The sequence below is a fragment of the Pteronotus mesoamericanus genome, unplaced genomic scaffold (genome assembly GCF_021234165.1).
Source record: "Pteronotus mesoamericanus isolate MK-2021 breed Mesoamerican mustached bat unplaced genomic scaffold, CSHL_Meso_final contig_84, whole genome shotgun sequence".
Lineage (NCBI taxonomy): Eukaryota > Metazoa > Chordata > Mammalia > Chiroptera > Mormoopidae > Pteronotus > Pteronotus mesoamericanus.
In genome coordinates this window covers 1,742,433-1,760,834 of record NW_026555267.1, presented here as the reverse complement: position 1 = coordinate 1,760,834, position 18,402 = coordinate 1,742,433, and the positions used below count along the sequence as shown (strand labels likewise).

General features: G+C 53.4%; 2 protein-coding genes across 2 annotated transcripts; one reads left to right on the top strand and one right to left on the bottom strand.

Moving 5' to 3' along the window:
* Positions 1 to 2,019: 2,019 nt before the first annotated feature.
* On the bottom strand, positions 2,020 to 11,491 carry SGCA (sarcoglycan alpha). Its single transcript, XM_054585390.1, has 9 exons — positions 11,439 to 11,491; positions 10,493 to 10,612; positions 10,236 to 10,390; positions 9,990 to 10,062; positions 9,471 to 9,669; positions 8,231 to 8,393; positions 7,027 to 7,235; positions 6,777 to 6,803; positions 2,020 to 2,206 (listed from the first exon to the last, which is right to left on the bottom strand). Exons 1-9 carry the CDS (start codon positions 11,473 to 11,475, stop codon positions 2,026 to 2,028), a joined length of 1,164 nt encoding a protein of 387 aa, XP_054441365.1. The 5' UTR covers positions 11,476 to 11,491; the 3' UTR covers positions 2,020 to 2,025.
* On the top strand, positions 5,575 to 6,117 carry LOC129080137 (spermatid-specific linker histone H1-like protein). The gene has a single exon (XM_054585391.1). The coding sequence runs from the start codon at positions 5,590 to 5,592 to the stop codon at positions 6,115 to 6,117; it is 528 nt and encodes a 175-aa protein (XP_054441366.1). The 5' UTR covers positions 5,575 to 5,589.
* Positions 11,492 to 18,402: the final 6,911 nt, after the last annotated feature.

Here is an 18,402-nt window from a genome sequence, read left to right as displayed (position 1 = left end):
GAGATGAGGGTGGCGGGGGGGACTCTGGGTTCCTGGAGGGGGCAAGGCTTGAACCGAGTGTGTTAGGAGGCTGTGTGGCTGCAGCCAGCGAGTGGAGGGACAGTGGGGTGCTGAGGTCAGGGAGGTGGACAGGCTTCTGCGCCTGGTCAGAGCTGAGAGCACAGGACAAGACCCCCTGATTTTCCCTTTTAAAGGATGGACCCAGCTGCCATTAGAGAGGGAAATGGCGGGCAGGGAGGAGGCAGGGAGGACAAGGGGAAGCTGCTGCGTGGAGTCCAGCAGTGAGACCCTGGTGTGGGGCTGGGAAGGTTGGAACGGAGGCTATGAGAGGGGATGGGCTCGGCACATACTTTGAAGATAAGGATTCTGGGGAGAGAGAGGAGAAGGGGGTCCAAGGACAATTTGGGGGCCCTGGTAACCCCCTTGCCTGTCCATTTCTGAACGCCAGGAGTGTTCAGAGACTCAGCCCTCCTCAGGAACCCTTGACCAGGAGCCAACACCGTGAGACTGCGGACCGTCCCACTTGGTCCCGCCAACCCATCAGCCCCAGGCCGGGGCCCCTGTCTCAGGTGGAGGGGAACTCCAGGTGCATCCCCCACAGCCCCCCCCCCCACCCTGGGGAGAGGGGTGAGGGTGGAGGGTGGGCGCAGAGGGCGGAGAGGGACGTTAAGAGTCAGCCCCAGAGCAGCGGTGGATCCCAGGCCAGGTACACAGAACTAAAAAAGGGATTTAGAGGCTCAGGGGCATCGGGCCGATGTTCGGCCCTCGTCGAGGTTCTCTCGGAGTTGCCACCCGGAGCCAGAGCCTGGGCTACAGTCCTTGCTCGTCTGCTTTCCACCCTTTCTCTGCGTCTCCTCTCAGGTTCGTCCTCCCCAGGCAGCAGTCACATTGCAGCCTGGGTGGCCCAGATGGCAGCCTGCTTTGGTTTTAGCCCCCTGGGACAAACCAGCTCGGGTTTCCTCCTGGCCAGCTGAGACCCCCAGGGTGCACGTGGAGACCAAGCCAAGCCCCTGGAGGAGCCCCCCAGGAAGGAGGCATTGAGTCCGCACAGCGAGGGCTCTGCCTCCCCACACCGCTTTCCTTTCCGTGCCTAGGTTGGGCTCTTTCCCTGCATGACTCACTAAGGGGCCCTCCCTCCAGGGCATCTGGGCATGTAAGAGCCTGGATCTCCTGCTTCCAGAACCTCTCAGCCCTCTGGAAGGCAGTGTGAAAACAGACGCGCCCCGTTTGAATCCAAGCCGTGACGCTTGCTTGCTCTCTGACCTTGGGTAAGTCACTTACTCTCCCTAGGCCTCAGTGTCCTTGTCTATAAAATGCTCCAGTAATCCCTCGTTGGGCGGTTCATGTGAGGACTGAGAGCAGGGCCTCATATAGCAGATTCCTCTTTCTTCCGGAGAACTCGAGAAAACAGCAACATGCCGAGACCAGAGCGGGGCTGGCAGCCCCTGGCACCTCTGAGGGCACCCAGAAAGAAGAAAGGGAAACGGGCTGTAAGGGCGGGGGGGCGGGGTGGGGAGGGAGGCTGCTGAGAAGAAACCGCTGACAGCAATAGAGGAGCAGAACCGCAGGCGTTTATTCTGCAGGTCCTGACCCCAGACTCGGTTACCCGTCCCTGCTTCCGTCTCTCTCCTTGTTCCCAGCGTGGAGCCCATCGGGCCAGGAGCGGGAGTCAGGAGGAAGCTTGTGGCCCTTGGCGGCAGCTGCCCTGCCTTCAGGGGAGAAGGGAGGACAAGGCCAAAGGCTGGAGCTGGAACAAGAGCGGGGAGTTGGGGCTGCAAGGTGCAGACCCTGGTTCTCCTGCCTTCCCCACCCTGCCACTCTGACCCCGAGCACTTGGCAGTGCAGAGCATAGCCCTGGCACCGCTGAGCTTGCCGCCTCGCTGCTGCCTCCGCAGGGCGGCAGGCCTGTGTGCCCTCCCTTGAGCTCCCACATCCCCCAACACCTGCCCCAGCCTTGAGGCAGAGGCCAGATTGTTTGCAGAAATAAAGCTGCCACTGTCCCGCTGGACCCACCTGGGCAGGCCCTCAGTGCTGGTCCAGGATGAGGGGCACCTGGGCGCTGTCCACCCGGGGAGGCAGCTGCTCGCCCGTGCGCACGTTGAACATGGGCAGGGTGGAGAGTGGCCTGGGCACGTTCCGGCGAGCTGCCATCTGCCGCAGCTCCTCTGTGTTCCCACGGATGGTGCAGTGGTGGACCATCTGGATGCTGGAAGCACAGGGCCAGGGGAGTCCTCAGCGCCGGGAATCAGCCCCCCAACTTTGGGGCCCAGCCTGGCACCGCCTCCGAGCCACCCTACAGTCTCCCTACCTGTTACATGAGGAGAGACTGACGCGCGTGATGGGTGGAGGGAGGACAAACAGGAAGTTCTATGGTGCCAGCGACCGAGGCACGGGCTCTGGGGGTAGGCAGCCTGGATTCAAAGCTATGTGTCCTTCAGAAGTCGCTTCACCACTCTGTCTCTCAGTTCCCTCCACTGTAAAATGGGTCTAATAATAGAGCCTGCCTCCTAGGCTTGTTGTGGGATTAAATGAGTGTTTAGAGAAGTGCCTGGCACGCGGTGAGAGCTCCTGAGAGGCTAGGGCACGGGCACCCACAGTGGACCTGTGTTTCCCATAGGCTGGCATTGACTGGGCTTTATTTTCTGTCTCCATATTCTGACGATCCTCTAGGTCCCTTCTGGCACTCAGCTCCCTCCCCTCATACTCTCCCCCACCACTGAGCAACCATTTCTGCTGCCCCCCCCCCGCCCCCCGCATTCCCGTCCAGGTCTGGCAAACTTCCACCCTCCTTCTCCCACCTCCTATCTTTTGTGCAAGCTGGTTCCCCAACTCCTGCCAGGCCTTGACCATGCCATCTTTTGGCTCCTCAGACCTGTCCTCCTCTCCCTTTGTATGTTGGCCCCTCCCACCCCACCCTAGTCTGCCCCGCTCTCCCCCCCTCACCGCAATGACTAGCTCCAGACACTTGAGTCTTGTCTCCCTGTCATTGTTTCAAGCCAAGGCTTCTTGAGGCCTGCAGCAGGCTCCACCCCGCTACAGGCCTGAGTGGGTTGAAGGCCACACCCCTTGGAAAGCCCCAGGTGAGCCCCAGGTCCGGCTTCTCCTCTGAAGGCTGAGCCTCATTCTCATGGGCTTACTCCCTGCTGGCCAGGGGCAAGCTTTCGTTTGTTCTGACACACAGGGCAGCACCATGGTTAAGCACGAAGACTTGCTTTGGGTTTGAATGTGAGTTCCACTGTTTACTGGCTGTGTGGCCTTGTGCAAGTTACTCAACTCCTCTGTGCCACCGTTTCCTTAACTCTAACACAACTGAATGAGTTAATACAGGAAAAACACAACATCTCCTGGTCAGCGTGCATCAAGTGGTAGCTATTGTGACAGGGAATCTTCAGGTGCTACTATTATCATTGCCGTTATGTTATTATGGTAAGCCCGCTTGACCTCCAGCGCAAGGAGGCCTGGTAAACTTGGCCTTCAGTGGAGGAATGATTCCAATCCCTTCTACACAAACCCACCCACATTTGTGGGGCCTGGCCTGGAGAGATTTCTCCTGGCTACCTCGTTGCCAGGACAGGCAGCCTGGGCTTTTCATTACAAGCAATAAGAGTTGGTTTTCTTAAAGGGGTGGGGCCCCAGGCAGGGCAGAAGCAGCCCTACCTGCTACTGCGTTACCGATCAAACGGGGAAGGACAAGTGATCCTCATTCATGTCCAAGATCAATTAGTGGACAGAGTCTCCAGCCAGAGCCTGACAGTTTAGACTCCAGGAAGGACTTCCCAGCTTCCTGCTGCATGGGCTATACTCCTGGAGAGAGGAGGGCACAGTCCTGTCTGGCCAGCGGGGGGAGGCGGAGTCACCCTCTAAGGCTAGGGGAGGGTCACAATGAGCTCTTGAGTCTGGAATTTGGCAAGCGGAGTTATTCAAAACACAATTTTCCATTCCCAGGCAAGGGGCGGCTGCGGGGAAAAGGGAGCAAGAAGCGTATGGACACCGAGGGCTGGAGGCGGCGGCAGGCAATGCCCCGTGGGGGAAGGGCTCTAGTTAACAGCCCCTCCCCACGCCCAGCCCTGCATCTGGGTCTCATTACTTTGGCAACACACACAGGTGGAAAAATATTCTGGGGATGTTTTTCCAGAGCAGGAGCAGAAGCCAGAGCCGAGGTGCCTCTCCCCACAGTCCTTCTGCATCAGCACTTGGGCTGATGAAGAAACAAACAGGCACCGCCACCACCAGCCCTCACCCCCTCGAGCCGGCCGCCCCGCCCCCCGGACCGCAGGAGCTGGTGGTATGGGCCGCAGGACTTTCCTACCAGTAAATCTGACATGGGTGAAAAGCAAGCAGCAGAATCACAATTTGTGGATCATTTGAAAAAAAATGGTAGTTATTCTTCAAGAAAAAAATGACTTTTTAGAAATAAATCAGAAAATCCAAGCCAACGAGGGCTAATACCGCTCACAGTAAAATTGGTTATTGATTCAAAATTGGAGGAAGAAGGAGATCTAGATGCCATCAGAGCTACCAAAGTGACCCAGGCCCTGAGCAGGTAGGTAGTTCCGTTGGTTGGAGCGTTGGCCCCATGTGCCAAGGTTGTGGTTTCCGTGCCCAGGCAGGGCACATACAAGAACCAACCAATGAATGCATGGAGAGGTGGAATAACAAGTCAAATCAATGTTTCCCTCTCTCTCTCGCCCTTCCTCTCTCTAAAAATCAATAAACAAAATTTTTTTAATTAAAAAGTTAATTTTTAAAACACTGACCCAGAACAGCTGGGCGTGGTGGAAATAACTGGTCAAAAGAGAATATCCACAGTCACAATGGCAGGAGATGTAATTGATCAAATTTGGCACTGGCCAAAAAAAAATGGAGGAACAAAATCTCCCTTGTAAAATTGACATAAAAAAATCACTGATCTCCATGGGAGAAAAAAATTCTATCAATTAAAAATGAAAATAGAAAAAAAAAGGAAAGAAAAGCCTGTTCATTGCTTCGTATAGAAAGTTAATGAAGGAATTAAATCAGCTGAGGTAGATCAAGGAATTCTTTTACTCTGGAAATGTATTGCCCATAAAAATTAATAAATGTTGGTATGATTCTGAACTAAAAATGTTTATTCTCAACCCAGTGGGTTGAGACAGTAAGGTGAAAATGAGGGGTTGAAAACGGGGGTCTCTGAGCACCCTGAGACTGACTGGCACTCACGCATGTACACGTGCACTAGCGTCGGGCCACAGCCCTTCCGCCCAGAGTACCTGGCATCTCCTGTCACCCCCTCCCAGGAGGCAACAATGGGGCCATTGTGACCCTCACAGGATTCTGGGGGCCTCATAATGTCCCCCTGAGGTCACCACAGAGATAACCTGACCACCCCCTGCACCCAAGGCACAAGTCTGCTGGGGCCAGCGTGGGTGCTCATCCTTGGTCCTCCTCCTGGCCACCCAGGGAAAGGCTTGAGCCGGAGCCCTAGGAGGACGCCTCTGAGGGAAACAGAAACTGGGACGTATCTCACCCACAGAGGAGCCACCGACTGCAGATTCAGCCGCCATCCTGGAGGTCCTCGCGCCCAGTTCCCTTCACCCACCCGAGGGAGAGATGCAGAAAGATACTCTGATGCCACCCTCATCTGCGCCCTCGGCCTCAAACAGTGCCCTCAGTGCAGGCCAGCAGGCCAGTGTGTCAGGAGTCCCTAGCGAGAGTGAGAGTGGTCACCGCGCCTGCCCCAAAGCCTGCAGAAAGCCCAGCATATGCGGGGTCATCCTGGAGGTTATGGAAGACAAGGGGAGGCGCAGCCGCGTGTCCCTGGCCACCCTGAAGAAGGCGCTCATCACCACGGGCTACAACATGACCCGCAACGCCTGGCGCTTCAAGAAAGTGCTCAAGGGGCTGGTAGACAAGGGCGTACTCAAGCAGGTGACCAGCAAGGGGACCTCAGGTTCCTTCTGCATGAACAAGAAGCAGGTCTCCAAGTTCAAGCTCGAGGCCAAGAGACGGGGGCAGCAGAAGCAGCGCCGGTCTGGGCAGCGCCGTTCTAGGCAGCAAAGGTTTCTCCTGAGCTCCAAACAGGGACACAGGCGGCTAATCAAGGGAGCTCGCAGGGTGGCCAAATGCAGCCGCAATTAGTGAGGCAGGCCCAGACAAGCAAGCAGAGGGGCCAAGCCCACCGCAGGCTCAGAGCAGTGACAATAAAAGGAGCCTAACTTATTTAACACCTGCCTCCTGGAATCTTTGGGGTTCAAGGGTGTAGGAAAGGACGTGGGCGGGGCATGGAGGTGGAGCAAGGCCACGGGAGGGGGCAACCTGGGCAAAAGGAGGTGAGAGGGATCTGGGAACATCCAGCAGCACGAGCTAGTCTCACCACACCGCAGGCAAAGCAGCTGAGGCCAGAAAGGGTCACAGTCGCTGTGCAGCAGAACCCGGGCTGGAACCCGAGCACCTGACCCACGGCCAAGCGGGTGTGAGAGCGAGTGTGCCGAGCGTCCTTAGGCTGCTTCTCCAGTCTTGGCCCCCAGGGTGGCAGGAGACCTCCGCGAAGCCTGACCAGGTCCCCTCCCCTGCCCCATCCCTATTAGACTCTTCCGTGGAGACCAAAACTGTCAAAAGGCCAAGCCAGGAGAAGTGAGGCCCAGCACCCAGCCAGCCCAGGATTGGACTTCGGTGGTCCAGGGTGGCCCCCATCCTCTCAGAAGAGTGTGGTTTGCCTGCGCTGCTCATGGAGGCTGGGGGGTCCTGCCTGACGGGGTGCGGAGGCTCCCACCCACCCCCAGCGCTCCCTTACTCACTCAGAGGTAGCCAGGTCTCTCTTCAGCCTGTGGAAAAGCAGGGAAAGGGATCAACTGTTATCCACAGGCCCCTCCTGGTGCCGGGGGGACCCAAGCCCTGTGTCGCCTAGAAAGGGCCCTCCCTTCTTTTCTGGTTAAGTACCCCACTCCCTGGGGGGTCTGGGTCCCCACATAGTACAAGTGCCACAAGGAGTCCCACCATTGAGCACCAACCACAGTGCCCTCCCTGCCCTCTGTCCCCCACACTCACCGTCCCTCTCGTCGGCAGCACATGACATAGGCCAGCAGCAGAGTGAGGAGCAGGGCCACCAGCAGAGGCACCAGGAGGGTGACCAGTGCATCGGTCAGGAAGTCCCTGGCTGTGGCCTCGGTGGGTGGGCAGAAGAAGGGGTCACGTTCCAGGATCCCATCGCCTGGGGTGGGCACCTCATCTGCAGGCTCTGGCACTGACTTATCCACCTGCTCAGAGAGCCCAGGGCTGATGCAGGAGCACCTGGCTGGACACGGAGACTCCCCCCAGGGGAACAGGGTAGGGATTCCGGGGTGCCACTACCTACTGTCCCACAAGACCAGGTTTCCTCCTGCCTGCCTCTCCCAGCTCAGGAGATCCAGCAAGACAAGCACTGGACTGGGAGCCAGGAGAGAGATTTTCAGAGGCAGCACCACACAATGGTTAGAGCACAGCACTAGGATCCAGCTGCCTGGGGTTGAATCCTGACTCAGACAAGTGCTTACCTCTAGGTGCCTCAGTCTCCTAACTTGTAAAGTTGCGAGTACCAATGTTATTGGTACCTGTCTCCTGGGGTGGTTGTAAGAACAAAAGGGGTTGAATGCATAGAGTCCAGCACGTAGCAAGTGCTCAAGAATGTTGTTGGTTACCAGCCCCTGACTAGGCTATCATTCAATTCCCAGGAAGAGAGAACACTAGGAACCTCAGATACCTCAGCTCACCAACCAAAGAACAGCAGTGAGCATCTCTGATTTATAACATGGGCGTGAGAACTCTCTGTTCCTTACCACAGGCAGATTTGCTCGGTGACACCTTAGAAGGAAGCAGGCAGAGCTGTCACACAGAGGCCTTTGGTGGGGAAAGGATTTTGAAACTGCATTGTGGGAGTGATTATTACGGAACCTGGGGAGCCAGAGATCCCTGGGTCATGGACTCTGTCGCCCTCTTGTGGTAGATGGTGGAAGTAAGTGTGTGTGTGTGTGTGTGTGTGTGTGTGTGTGTGTGTGTGTGTGTGTGTGTGTGTGTGTGAGAGAGAGTGTGTGTGTGTGTGTGTGTGTGTGAGAGAGAGAGAGAGAGAGAGAGAGAGAAGGAGGAAGGAAGGGAGGGAGGAAAAGAGAGAGAAGATAATCAGAGAGACTGGGATGGGGGATGGGAAGGCGGGAGGGGTCGGACTGTGATGGGAGCCATGTCGAATCCCCACCCCGGAGCCAGGGTCTCTCCTCACCAGGGACACATTGCACCAGTCAACTCGGAAGTGAGATGCCAAGGTGTCATAGCAGGACAGAAGTGGGGGCTGGCCCTGGGCACAGCGAGCCTGACTGTCGGGAGACGCCACCATCTTCAGGCAGGTAGAAAATGGTGAGGCAGAGCCCACCTTGATGTACACCCTGGGCCCAGAGAGAAGCCACTGTTAGCAAATAGGGAGGGTGCAGGAAAGTGGAGTTTGTAACAAGGCCTTGGGTGCACAAAGGGAAAGAGGGGAATGTGGGGGTGGCCCGAGGGAAGTGGGCAATGGAGTGAAACTCGGAGGTGCAGATGGGCCTAGGGAGACATGTCTGAAAGTTTCCTAGTGAACATCTTTGCCACAAGCGTATTCTCTGCAAACTAATTGACGGTAAGGCAATTTGTTTGACAGGTTGGTTTATTCTAGCAGACTTAGTGCACTTTGTCGTTTTGGTTCCATTTCTCCATTGATGAAGTTCTCCCAGAACTCCCGCTTTGATATCAATCTTAATCCGCATAGTGGTCTGGACAGTGCCGAGCAGACAGGGCAGCCTGAAGGCCGTGGGCAATCACCACTGCCTGCGGAGCCAGCGTGCAAAGGCGCGTGTCAAGCCAGGGTTCATACTCCACTAGAAAGCGATCACATCTCAGTTGGCAAATCCTTCGGTCAGTACAGTCATCCTTCCCAAATGTTTACCCAGCTCTACAAATATAAAAGAGGTGCCACTAATTCACAAGCCTTCAAAAGTAGTATTGATTCCTTAGTTGGAAACTGATGCCTCTCTTAATTAAGGAAGAAATTTTAGCAGAACAGAAAAAAAAAAATGCAATGCCAAATGAGACCAATCAACAAGCAAAAAACTGTATAATACCATGAATGGAAGATTCCAAAAACAATGCATTTTCATTTTTTGTGATAAAGTCTTTTATTTTGTTATTGATGTTTCATAATGTCCTTTTATTGTCCCTGTTTTATATTTTTTTTTGTACTTTTATCTTTTTTAGCAAAATTGCCTGGTGGCCAATTAGTTATGCAGGGAAGATATTTGCAGCAAAAATGCTCGTGGCCAAAATGCTTGTGGCAAAGATGTTTATGAGAAAACTTCATAGAACCATGGTGAGGGGGCACAAAGGGAGGTAAAGCCGCCCCTGGAAATTAGGGAGACCCACGTACTATGCCTACCACCCAGACAGAAGGCAAACGGCCTCCTCCAAGAAGCCCTCCTAGGTTGCATGCCTACCCTTCCTTCCGGCCCTCGATGGGAAGGGGGACACGACCCCCACGGTCCAAGGCAGAGGTGATGTTGAGCAGCTGAATCTCTCCCGGCTCCCAGAGCCCCCCTAAGACTGTGAGGAAGCGGCTGGCAGGTGTTGAGGGCAGCACCTCCTCCACGTCATGGCTGCGCACCAAGAACTCAGCCTGGTATGGCAGCAGGGGGCCTAGAAGTGTCAGGTTGGCACCTCAGGCTGCACCCAGCCCTGCGTAGGTCCTTCCCAAGCCTCCTTCCACACAAGCTCCTCCCTATATCCCCTCAGGCTCCTTCCTTCCTCCCTAATATCCCATCAATTGCACACCCCAAACGCCCATCCCCGACACCCCCAGACTGTCAGCAGAGCAGCCAGGATTACCATTCCACAGGCCTTCTAAGATGCCCTGCTGCCCACTCCTCTCCAAGTCTTCCCTCCCACACACCCCTTCCAGGGGAAGACCCCTCAAGACTGCTGTTGGTGCGGTGTGGGTGGGGCAGGGTGGGTAGTACCTTCTGTGTCCCCAATCAACAGCACCAGCCTCTGCTGGGCGGTGTCGAAGCTGTCCCGGTTGTAGGCTACGACCTGCAGGGGACAGCAAAGAGGCCTGAGAGGCAGGGTTAGTGGAGAAAAGTGCTGCAGCTGGAGCCTGGCAGGAAAGGACTGAGCCACTACCAAGTTAGAGGCATGTAAATAATGTAAAGGAAGATGAAGGAACACCCACATGTGACACAGCCCACTGCGGTCCCCTCTGGTACCTCAATGACCTGGCGTCCGCGATCTTCTGGGGTGGGGCTACCATAGAGGAAGCCAGGGTGGCGGGGGCTGCGCTGGGTATAGCGGAGCCACCGAGGCAGGTCTGGGTGTCCCTGGAGGTGGGCGTGGTAGGTGACAGGCACAGTGGGTGGGACAGCTGGTGGAAGGGAGGAGAGGGGTTGGAGACAGGCCAGGAGCCTTCACCAGCCGCAGGCCAGGCATCCCCAACCCATCCCGGTGCCCATGAGGCCCCTCTCACCGCCGCGCACAGGAAGGCGAAAGAAGGTTTCATGGTCCAAGGTGTGCACGAAGACACGGCCCACAACCGGATGCAGGGTGGTCTGCTGGGCCTCGGCGTCCCCCAGCCCTGCCAGGAGACCTGCGGGGACCCCATAGCTCCCAAACTGGTCTCGGCCTCAGCCCTGAGCTCCTCTTCCCCACCATGACCCCGGTACCCCTGAGGGACCAGAAGTGTGTGAGAGGAGGGGACTCCTTTGCTGGTGCCCAGGAAAGGACAGGGTCGGGTCCTGGCGGTGCCACAGACTTTAACCAGTGATAAAAACAGAGCTCAGTTTGATTTGAATTCACAGAGCCCCAGTTCTTATTTTAGGCCCCTGCTGGGGGTCACAGATGGGCAGAGACTGATGTTTGGCTGGGAGGGGTGTGAGGGGGGTGTGTGTATGTGTGCGTGGGGGGTGGGGCGAGAGCACTTGGAAAAGAACCTCACGCTGAATGTCTGGGAGCCTGGAGGGGCGGGGGAGGGGGAGCCCCTGGAGGAGGAGTGTGGTCGTTCTGGGATCCTCACTGGCCTCCCCTCATATACAGGGGAACAGGGCCGCCACGAGAGGCTAACAGGAGCTGAGGGAGTGTCCATCAGGCCCCCACACCCTCCCAGCGCCAGATTTGGCCCCGGCCTAGAAAGAAGCCAGCCAGGCAGCCCGTTAAAGGGCCCACGACTCCGCAGGCCTGTGCTCTCAGGCCCACCCCGGCCCAGGACACTCCCCACCTCAGAGCCACCAGCCCCCACATCCCAGGGCCCGGCTCCTAGCTCCGGGGCCCTGGACCCCCCACCAGCCTCCCGCAGTCCCGCTGACCTCCGCCTCACCCCGAGAGGCCTCCTGGGAGGAACTTCCCGCTTCCCTGTCATCACGAATACATCCCACCCCCTCACCCTGGGCCTCGCCCTGAGGAGGGCCCTGACTTGCCCACAAGGAGAGGAGTCCAGATCAGCGCTGCTGCCATGGCTGCCCCAGCCTGGCGGCCGACTGACGGAGACAGGCGCCCTGTGAGTGACAGAGACAGGAGCCTGGAGGAGGGCTGGGGGAGGGCCGGGCGGTGTCCCAGAGCAGCTGGGCCCCGATTCAGCCAGTGGGGCCCTCCTCTCCCCACCCAGAGCTGAATCTAGAGTGGACACCCTCCTCTCACGACAAGCTCCCCTGAATCACCCCCTCCTGGTGGCCAGAGTATGTTTCCTGCCCACAGTTCCCCCCTTTAAACTTTAATGGCTCCTCTTGCCCTGAGTTCCCTAGCTGCTGGTGGCCTTCAGGCCCTTCCTGTCCCTGGCCACCCTGCCTAGAATCCCTTCTTCTACTCCCACCGCGCACGTACATACACACACACACACACACACATACACACACACTCACTCATACTCACACCAGCCCAGGCTTCTGCCCAGCCTCACTCTGCTGCCCTCCAATCTGATATGCTGTCCTCGGCCTGCACAGCTTTGCCCGCGCCTTGCCCTCTGCCCGGGTTCTCTTCCTGCCCTCGTCCATCAGGCAAGCCTCCACTCACCTTTGAGGACTCCGCACAGGCATCCTCTCCTCCCTGAACCTTTTGGTCCTCCCCTAGGCCCCGCTGGAGCGCCCCTTAACCCCTGTGACAGCCCAGCCACACTGCTTTTCGGGGTGAACTAGGACCCAAGTATCTTTGGATCCTGGTCCAGGTCCTGGCACCTAGCAGGTGCGGGGGGCTAGGCGACCGCTTCCTCAACAGTACACGAGGGTGCCTGCTCACCCAGCTCTCACCCCCAGACCAAGCACTTCCAACAGATCCCCAAGGCCCGAAAAGAAAGACGCCCAGATGGGACCAGCCAGGAAGGGACAGGGGAGGGGGCGCAGGCTCAGGGGCCCGAAGGCCGGGACGTGAATCATCTTGACCATTCAGCTGGAGATGTGGCCTTGAAAGAGTTGCTCTCTCTAGACATTGTTTCCACAACGACAAACTGCCAAGGATAGTGCTCGCCTCTCCGTGTCCCTGTGAAGAATCCACAAAATCACGAATTGAGCACGTGTTCACGGAGCGCCTGCCGTGGAGCAGGCGCCGAGGGCGCAGGGCGAGGAGAGCCCTGACCGTGCGGGGCTGCGTGCGGGTGGGCAGTGACAGCGAATCCCGGCCTGTTACCTGCTTCAGGCTTGACGTACATTTACGTAGTGTAATGCATTCCATCTCACAGCGGTTCCATGAGGTAAGGGTTATTATCACCCCCATTTACAGATGAGAAAACTGAGGCACAAGGAGTGTATAACTTCCCCAAGGCCACACTACTGACCAGCTAAGTACATGTAAAGCACTCAACCCAGTCCTGACTCAATCCATGGCGCCCTTCCCCCTTCTTTCTGCATCTGCTAAAGGACCTCAGTGCAGGTGTGAAGTATACCTTCCTTCCTGGGTCTTCCCACTCATCAAGGTGAGGAGCACACCCCCCAGATGCCCTGAGAAGGAGGCAGGGGCTCGTGGACGCCAGGGTTCCAAAATTCTTGGTGTCCGTTGGAGCATCCCTCCTGGTCTTGGGGAAGGGCGTCGCCACCTCACTCCCATAACAAAAGCCCCGGGCAAAGATATCTTAGGCTTTACCCTGGGTAGGGCCTGAAGAGGCGGGGGTTGGCCTGCAGATTGGGGCGCCTGGTGAGCAGGTGACTTAGTCCTTTTCCCTTTCTCTCTCTTCATCTGACTGTCCCACCTCTCCCTGGAGAACCAGCAAGTTCCAGAGTCAGCGTCCACTCGGGCTCTCGGGCAGGGAGGTGTTTGACCCAGAGCCACCCTGACACCGTTCTGCCTTCTCAGGGATGGGGGGTGAGAGGGAGAAAGGTTCCGGAGGCAGAAGGAGAGTCAGAGGGCGCTGGGGGAGCAGGCAGAGGTGCCAGAGCCTGGCCAGCTGCCCAGGCCTCAGCCCCTCAGCCGCACCATGTGACTCCCCCCTCCCTGCTGCTGCCTCCCTCACTATTTTTGGAGCCACCCACTCATACCCTTAGCTGTCTTAAGGTGGCAGTGCCCGAACTCAGTGCCACCAGGCCCAGAGAAGCCAGCCTTCCTTACTGATGCTTCTCCCGCTCCCCAAAACCAGGGGAACCAGGGACTGTGCCAGGGACCAGCTGGAAGTCCCCTGAAAGTCTCCCCTGGCCTACGAGGGGACCTCCCCTCCTCAGAGCAGGCTGCTGCTCTGACACTCAACATCTTCCCTTCCTTGGGGCCTGCAGGTAGGGAAAAGAGCCACAGCGCCTATCAATGCATTTTAGCAATGTTTACACAAAACAAATATGTAGAGTAATGTAATGAGACCCCCTTATATCCATCACCCAGCTTCAACAATCAACTCACGGCCAGTCTGGTTTCATCCATGCCCCTCCTGATTTTCCTCTCCCATTTAATTGCCTCTGTCAATATAGCAGTATGTATCTTTGGAAAAGAATGATTTTTAACATAATCACAATTATTATACCTAACCACATGATTAAACCTTAAAATTAATGACTCCTTAATATCAGATCTGTAGAGTCCAAATTTCCCACTTCTCATGTCTTCTTCTCTTTTTTAACAATGTATTTGAATCAGGATTCAAATAAAGTGCACACATGGCAGCTGATGGACAGGACTCTTTTCAATCTCTTCATAGGCTCCTGTTCCATCTCTTGCTCTCTCTTTCTCTTTTTCCTTGAGGGAATCAGGTTATTTGCTGTGTAGTTTTCCACAGTCTGAGTTTTGCTGATTGCATCTCTATAGTGTTCTTTCACACATTCCTCTGACCTCAGTACTTCTTGTAAATAGTATTTCCTGTACAGTGTTATTTTTCATAAACTGTAATTGGGTCAAGAGTCCCGATCAGGTGTAGGTTCCTCTTACACCCAGAGGCACAGCAGCCATTGATCTCAGTGCCTCATCCACTGGCTTTTTTTTTTTTTTAAACAAAATGGTGATATTCAAATTCAATCACTCCTTCCTTTATTAGCTGGATTAATTCTAGACAGGAAAACGGCCCCTCACTTCCTTTCTGGTTATTGAGTGACACACAGCTCATATAGGAAAAACAGAATAAATGCTTGACTCTATTCCTGTATTTATCAATTTTCAAATGAGTTGGTTCCTTAGCATCCTCTAAACTGTGGCCAATTAGCTTTTAAAAATTGGTAGTATAATTATGAATGTATGGCTTTAAATGTATTTGATCGCTTCAATCTGTTGTGACTAGGGTCTGTCTTGGTGCGAAGCTGTCCCATCTTCAGCTGCCAATTTGGTCCTCACCAGTTGGAGCATCCATCTCAGGTCCTGGGGGGTCAGGTCTCTATCTCTCTGCCTCTTTCAGCCTTGTCCCTATAAGCCTAGCCCTTCCCTCAGCTAGCTGGGTCTCTGTTCCTGCTACTTTGCCATCCGCACCTGTGTCTCCAGCTTTCTGCCGGATCTTGGCCCTTCAGTGTCTCAGTTATTCCCTCCGGTCCTTTATACCTCTCTCTCCCCATCTCAGTGAATGTTTGCTGAATGAATAATGACTGATTGAATGCATCTTCTTCCCAATTCTGTCACATCCCACTTCCGTCTCTGTGAACCTGTCTCTTGATCTCTGAGAGCCATATTTTCTTCGTCTGTATCTAAAACGGGGGATTATATGTTGTCATGAGGGACAAAGGGAAAAGATTCCCGTCATTGTGATCTGATAGTCGCATCTGCTTCCCAGACTCCACCCACATCCTTCTCGGGCAGCCTCTTCGCTGCTCCCGGCGCAATAACAAAGGGGTGCAATCTGTCAGATCGCCACGAGAGGGCGCGTTCGACGGCTCCGGCCCAGAATTGCGCCTGCGCAACTTTAGGACGGAGGCCGGGTGGGGTGGAGGGTGGGGTGGGGGGCAGGGAGTGGATAGACTGAGTGGCTATCGAGCGTCCGGCCCCGGGTGGGGGATGCGCGTCAGAACGCCGCGACTAGAGAGAGTGACGGAGAAGGGTACTCTGCGCCTCTAGCTGTACCTCTTCCTCCCTCTCCGGGTCCAGAGTTTGTTCTTCTAAACGGGGAGGAGAGCCTGCATGGAGGCAGGGGGCTGAACACAATGCCCTCTTCCCCACCCTCCCCATCGTTTGTAACAAAACTCGGGACTTCCAGAGACATTTCTGTGTTTCCCCACTCACCCCCGCCACGATATTTGGGGGGCACCAGCTTGAGGACCTAAGTGTACCCATATTCCTTCCTTCTTATTAGTGGACTTCACCCCTCAGAGGTGTTCCTTGAGCCCGGTGGCTGCCCAGCGTCGTCACTCCTGAGTCTGAGAATGCCCGAGATCATCCCTGGCCAAACTTTTCAATTTACAGAGAAAAGGAGGGACTGTCCGAGGTCCTACAGAGCAGTATTCTGTACTGCTAGGTCTGTGGACGTGAGGCCCAAAGCCCTTTCCACTGAGACACTTTCTCTCTGTAAAGAGGGGCTAATAAGGGTCGATGAAATAATGGAAGCAAAAGTGCTTTGTAAACTGTAAAGCTCTGGAGAAAGCAAGGGGCCTTTTATTTATTTATAACTGACAGTGCAAGGCAATAGCTGTGCAGGGCCAGCCCACTGGTAACAGCCTGAGAGCTGGGAAAAGTCAGATTTAGAAGCCACCACTCAGTAATAGAAGGATTAGGAAAACAAAGAAAATCTCTGACTTTTTCTTGCAGATAGCATGATTATTTATATAGAAAATCTGAGAGATTCTGCAGGCATGTTACTGAGTTATTAAGAGATCAGCAAGGTTGCTGGACAAAGATTAACGTCCAATAAAATACAAAATTCAACTGTTTATATAAATGAGCAATAATTTATTTGAAACTATAATATCTTTTTAAAAAGAACTTCACAATAAAATCAAAATTGTACAGAATCCATAAAAAAAACTTAGAAACGATATTTAAAGACATTTGTGAAGAAAAACTACAGACTATAAAAGGACTAAATGGAGAGATGAAGAGATGGATTAATTTTACGGATGAGAAGCCTCAATGTCATAAAGACAACTTCTCCATATTAATCTACCAATTTAATGAAAGTCTACTAAATATTCCAGGAGGATTTTTTCAGAGAGCGAGGCAAAATGATTCTAAAATTCATATGGAAGAGCAAAGGACCAGGAAGAGACTAGACAGCTCTGAAAAAGAGTAAGTCCCTAACAGATACCAAGACTTATTTGAAAGCGATAGTAATTAAAACAATGTGGCATCAGCTCAGGGCTAGACAAAGAGATCAATAGAATAGAGTGCCCAGAAACAGTTCCAAGCGTACGTGGAGATTTGATTTATGATGGCAGAGGCATTGCAATTCAGTGAGAGAGAATAAGCTATTCAATAAAAAAGTGTTGTGACATTTGGCTTTTCATATGAAAAATCTTCACACCATCCACAAAGATTAATTCCAGATGGATTAAAGACCTACAAGCAAAAAATAAAACTTTAAAATAATTTGAAGAAAATGTAGGAGATCACAGGGTAGGAAAAGATTTCTTAGACTAAAAAAAAAAAAAAACCAAATCACAACTTACAAAAGATTGATCCATTTTACTACATTACCAAGAAAAAAAAAAGCTTTCTGCTATGAAAATGACATTATAAACAAAGTTAAAAGACAGCAACAGCCTGGGTGATAATGTCAGCAGCACATAAAACAGGTAAAGGTTAGTATCCAGGATATAAAGACCTCCTACAAATAAGGAAAGCACAGGCTCTGTGAGTGCCACCCCAAGGGCATTCTTTCCCCTATTCCTTGCTAATAAAACCCTGGTGAGGGTCAGGAATCAGGGGTCTAGGTTTTGCTGGAGTGTGGGCCTGTCCCAGCCCTATCAGGTGGACAGTGATTGGTTTAAATAACATGATGATTCAGTTCCTCTGATCAATGATTGGTTTAGGTGTGGACATGCATGCAATTGTGTTCACCAAGACTGGAAGGGAGGTCTCCTGTGGGGCCTTTGGGAAAGAGAGACTAAGAAATTATTCACTTTCTTCTGCCTGTAGACATTGTTGTCTTCATGAGACACTGGGAACTGAGCCAGCTATCTTGGACCACGAAGGGGTCAATCTAAGAGGCAAGGCCACATATGAGGAGGGTATGATAGAAAGATGGAAAGAACTTGGTCCTTGAGCCTCTGAGTTAACCAACCCTATGACTTCTTGTGATGTGAGATAGTAAAATTCCTTTTTGGCTTAAATCACATCTAGTTAGCCTTTCTTGTAGCGAAAGCTGCAATAGGTAGCCAAGGATACGGACATAAACAATTTGCCCAGAGGAAACCCAGATGGCCCATGAGCATGATAAGATACTTGACCTCATAGACAAGAAATGTGGATTCAAATGAGATACAACTTCACACCCATCAGACTGGCAAAAATAAAGTCTAACAAGAGCAGATGTTGGCAAGAATGCAGTCAGACAGACGTCTTGTACAAATGCTAGTGGTGAGAACATAAATTGGTTCGGTCACTGTAGAGAGCAATTTCACAGTCAAGTGGAATGTGTGCCTACCCTACAACCCTGGCTTTCTGCTCCTAGGTAGAGCCTCTAAAGAGGGTTCAGGCAAGTACAGTGGAGGAAGTAACAAATAAATTGTGGTATATTCACATGATGAAATAAAATTAGAAATGAAGGAACCGAAGACATGTATCAAAGTGGCTACATTGCAAAAAATATGTCAAGTGGAAAAAAAAAACCCACAAATGATACACACAGTATGATGGTTGTTATATATGAGCACATTTTAATAATGCAGAAAACACTACTATGTGTCGCTTTATGGATACTTAATTATGTAGGGAAATACGAAATTATGGCTAGACTTAAGGAGGAAGGAAATTATGACACATGCTACAACATAGATGAACCTTGAAAGCACTATGCTCAGCAAAATAAGCCAGATACAAAAGGACAAATACTGTATG

Excerpts from the sequence above, each read along its gene's own strand:
- SGCA (XM_054585390.1), bottom strand. The coding sequence starts at position 11,475 with ATGGCAGCAGCGCTGATCTGGACTCCTCTCCTTGTGG. Across the intron at positions 7,236-8,230 it reads ACTGGTGCAATGTGTCCCTG|GTGGATAAGTCAGTGCCAGA; the intron begins GTGAGGAGAGAC and ends CTCTCTGAGCAG. Across the intron at positions 2,207-6,776 it reads AGAGACCTGGCTACCTCTGA|CATCCAGATGGTCCACCACT; the intron begins GTGAGTAAGGGA and ends CTGTGCTTCCAG.
- LOC129080137 (XM_054585391.1), top strand. The coding sequence starts at position 5,590 with ATGCAGAAAGATACTCTGATGCCACCCTCATCTGCGCCCTCGGCCTCA.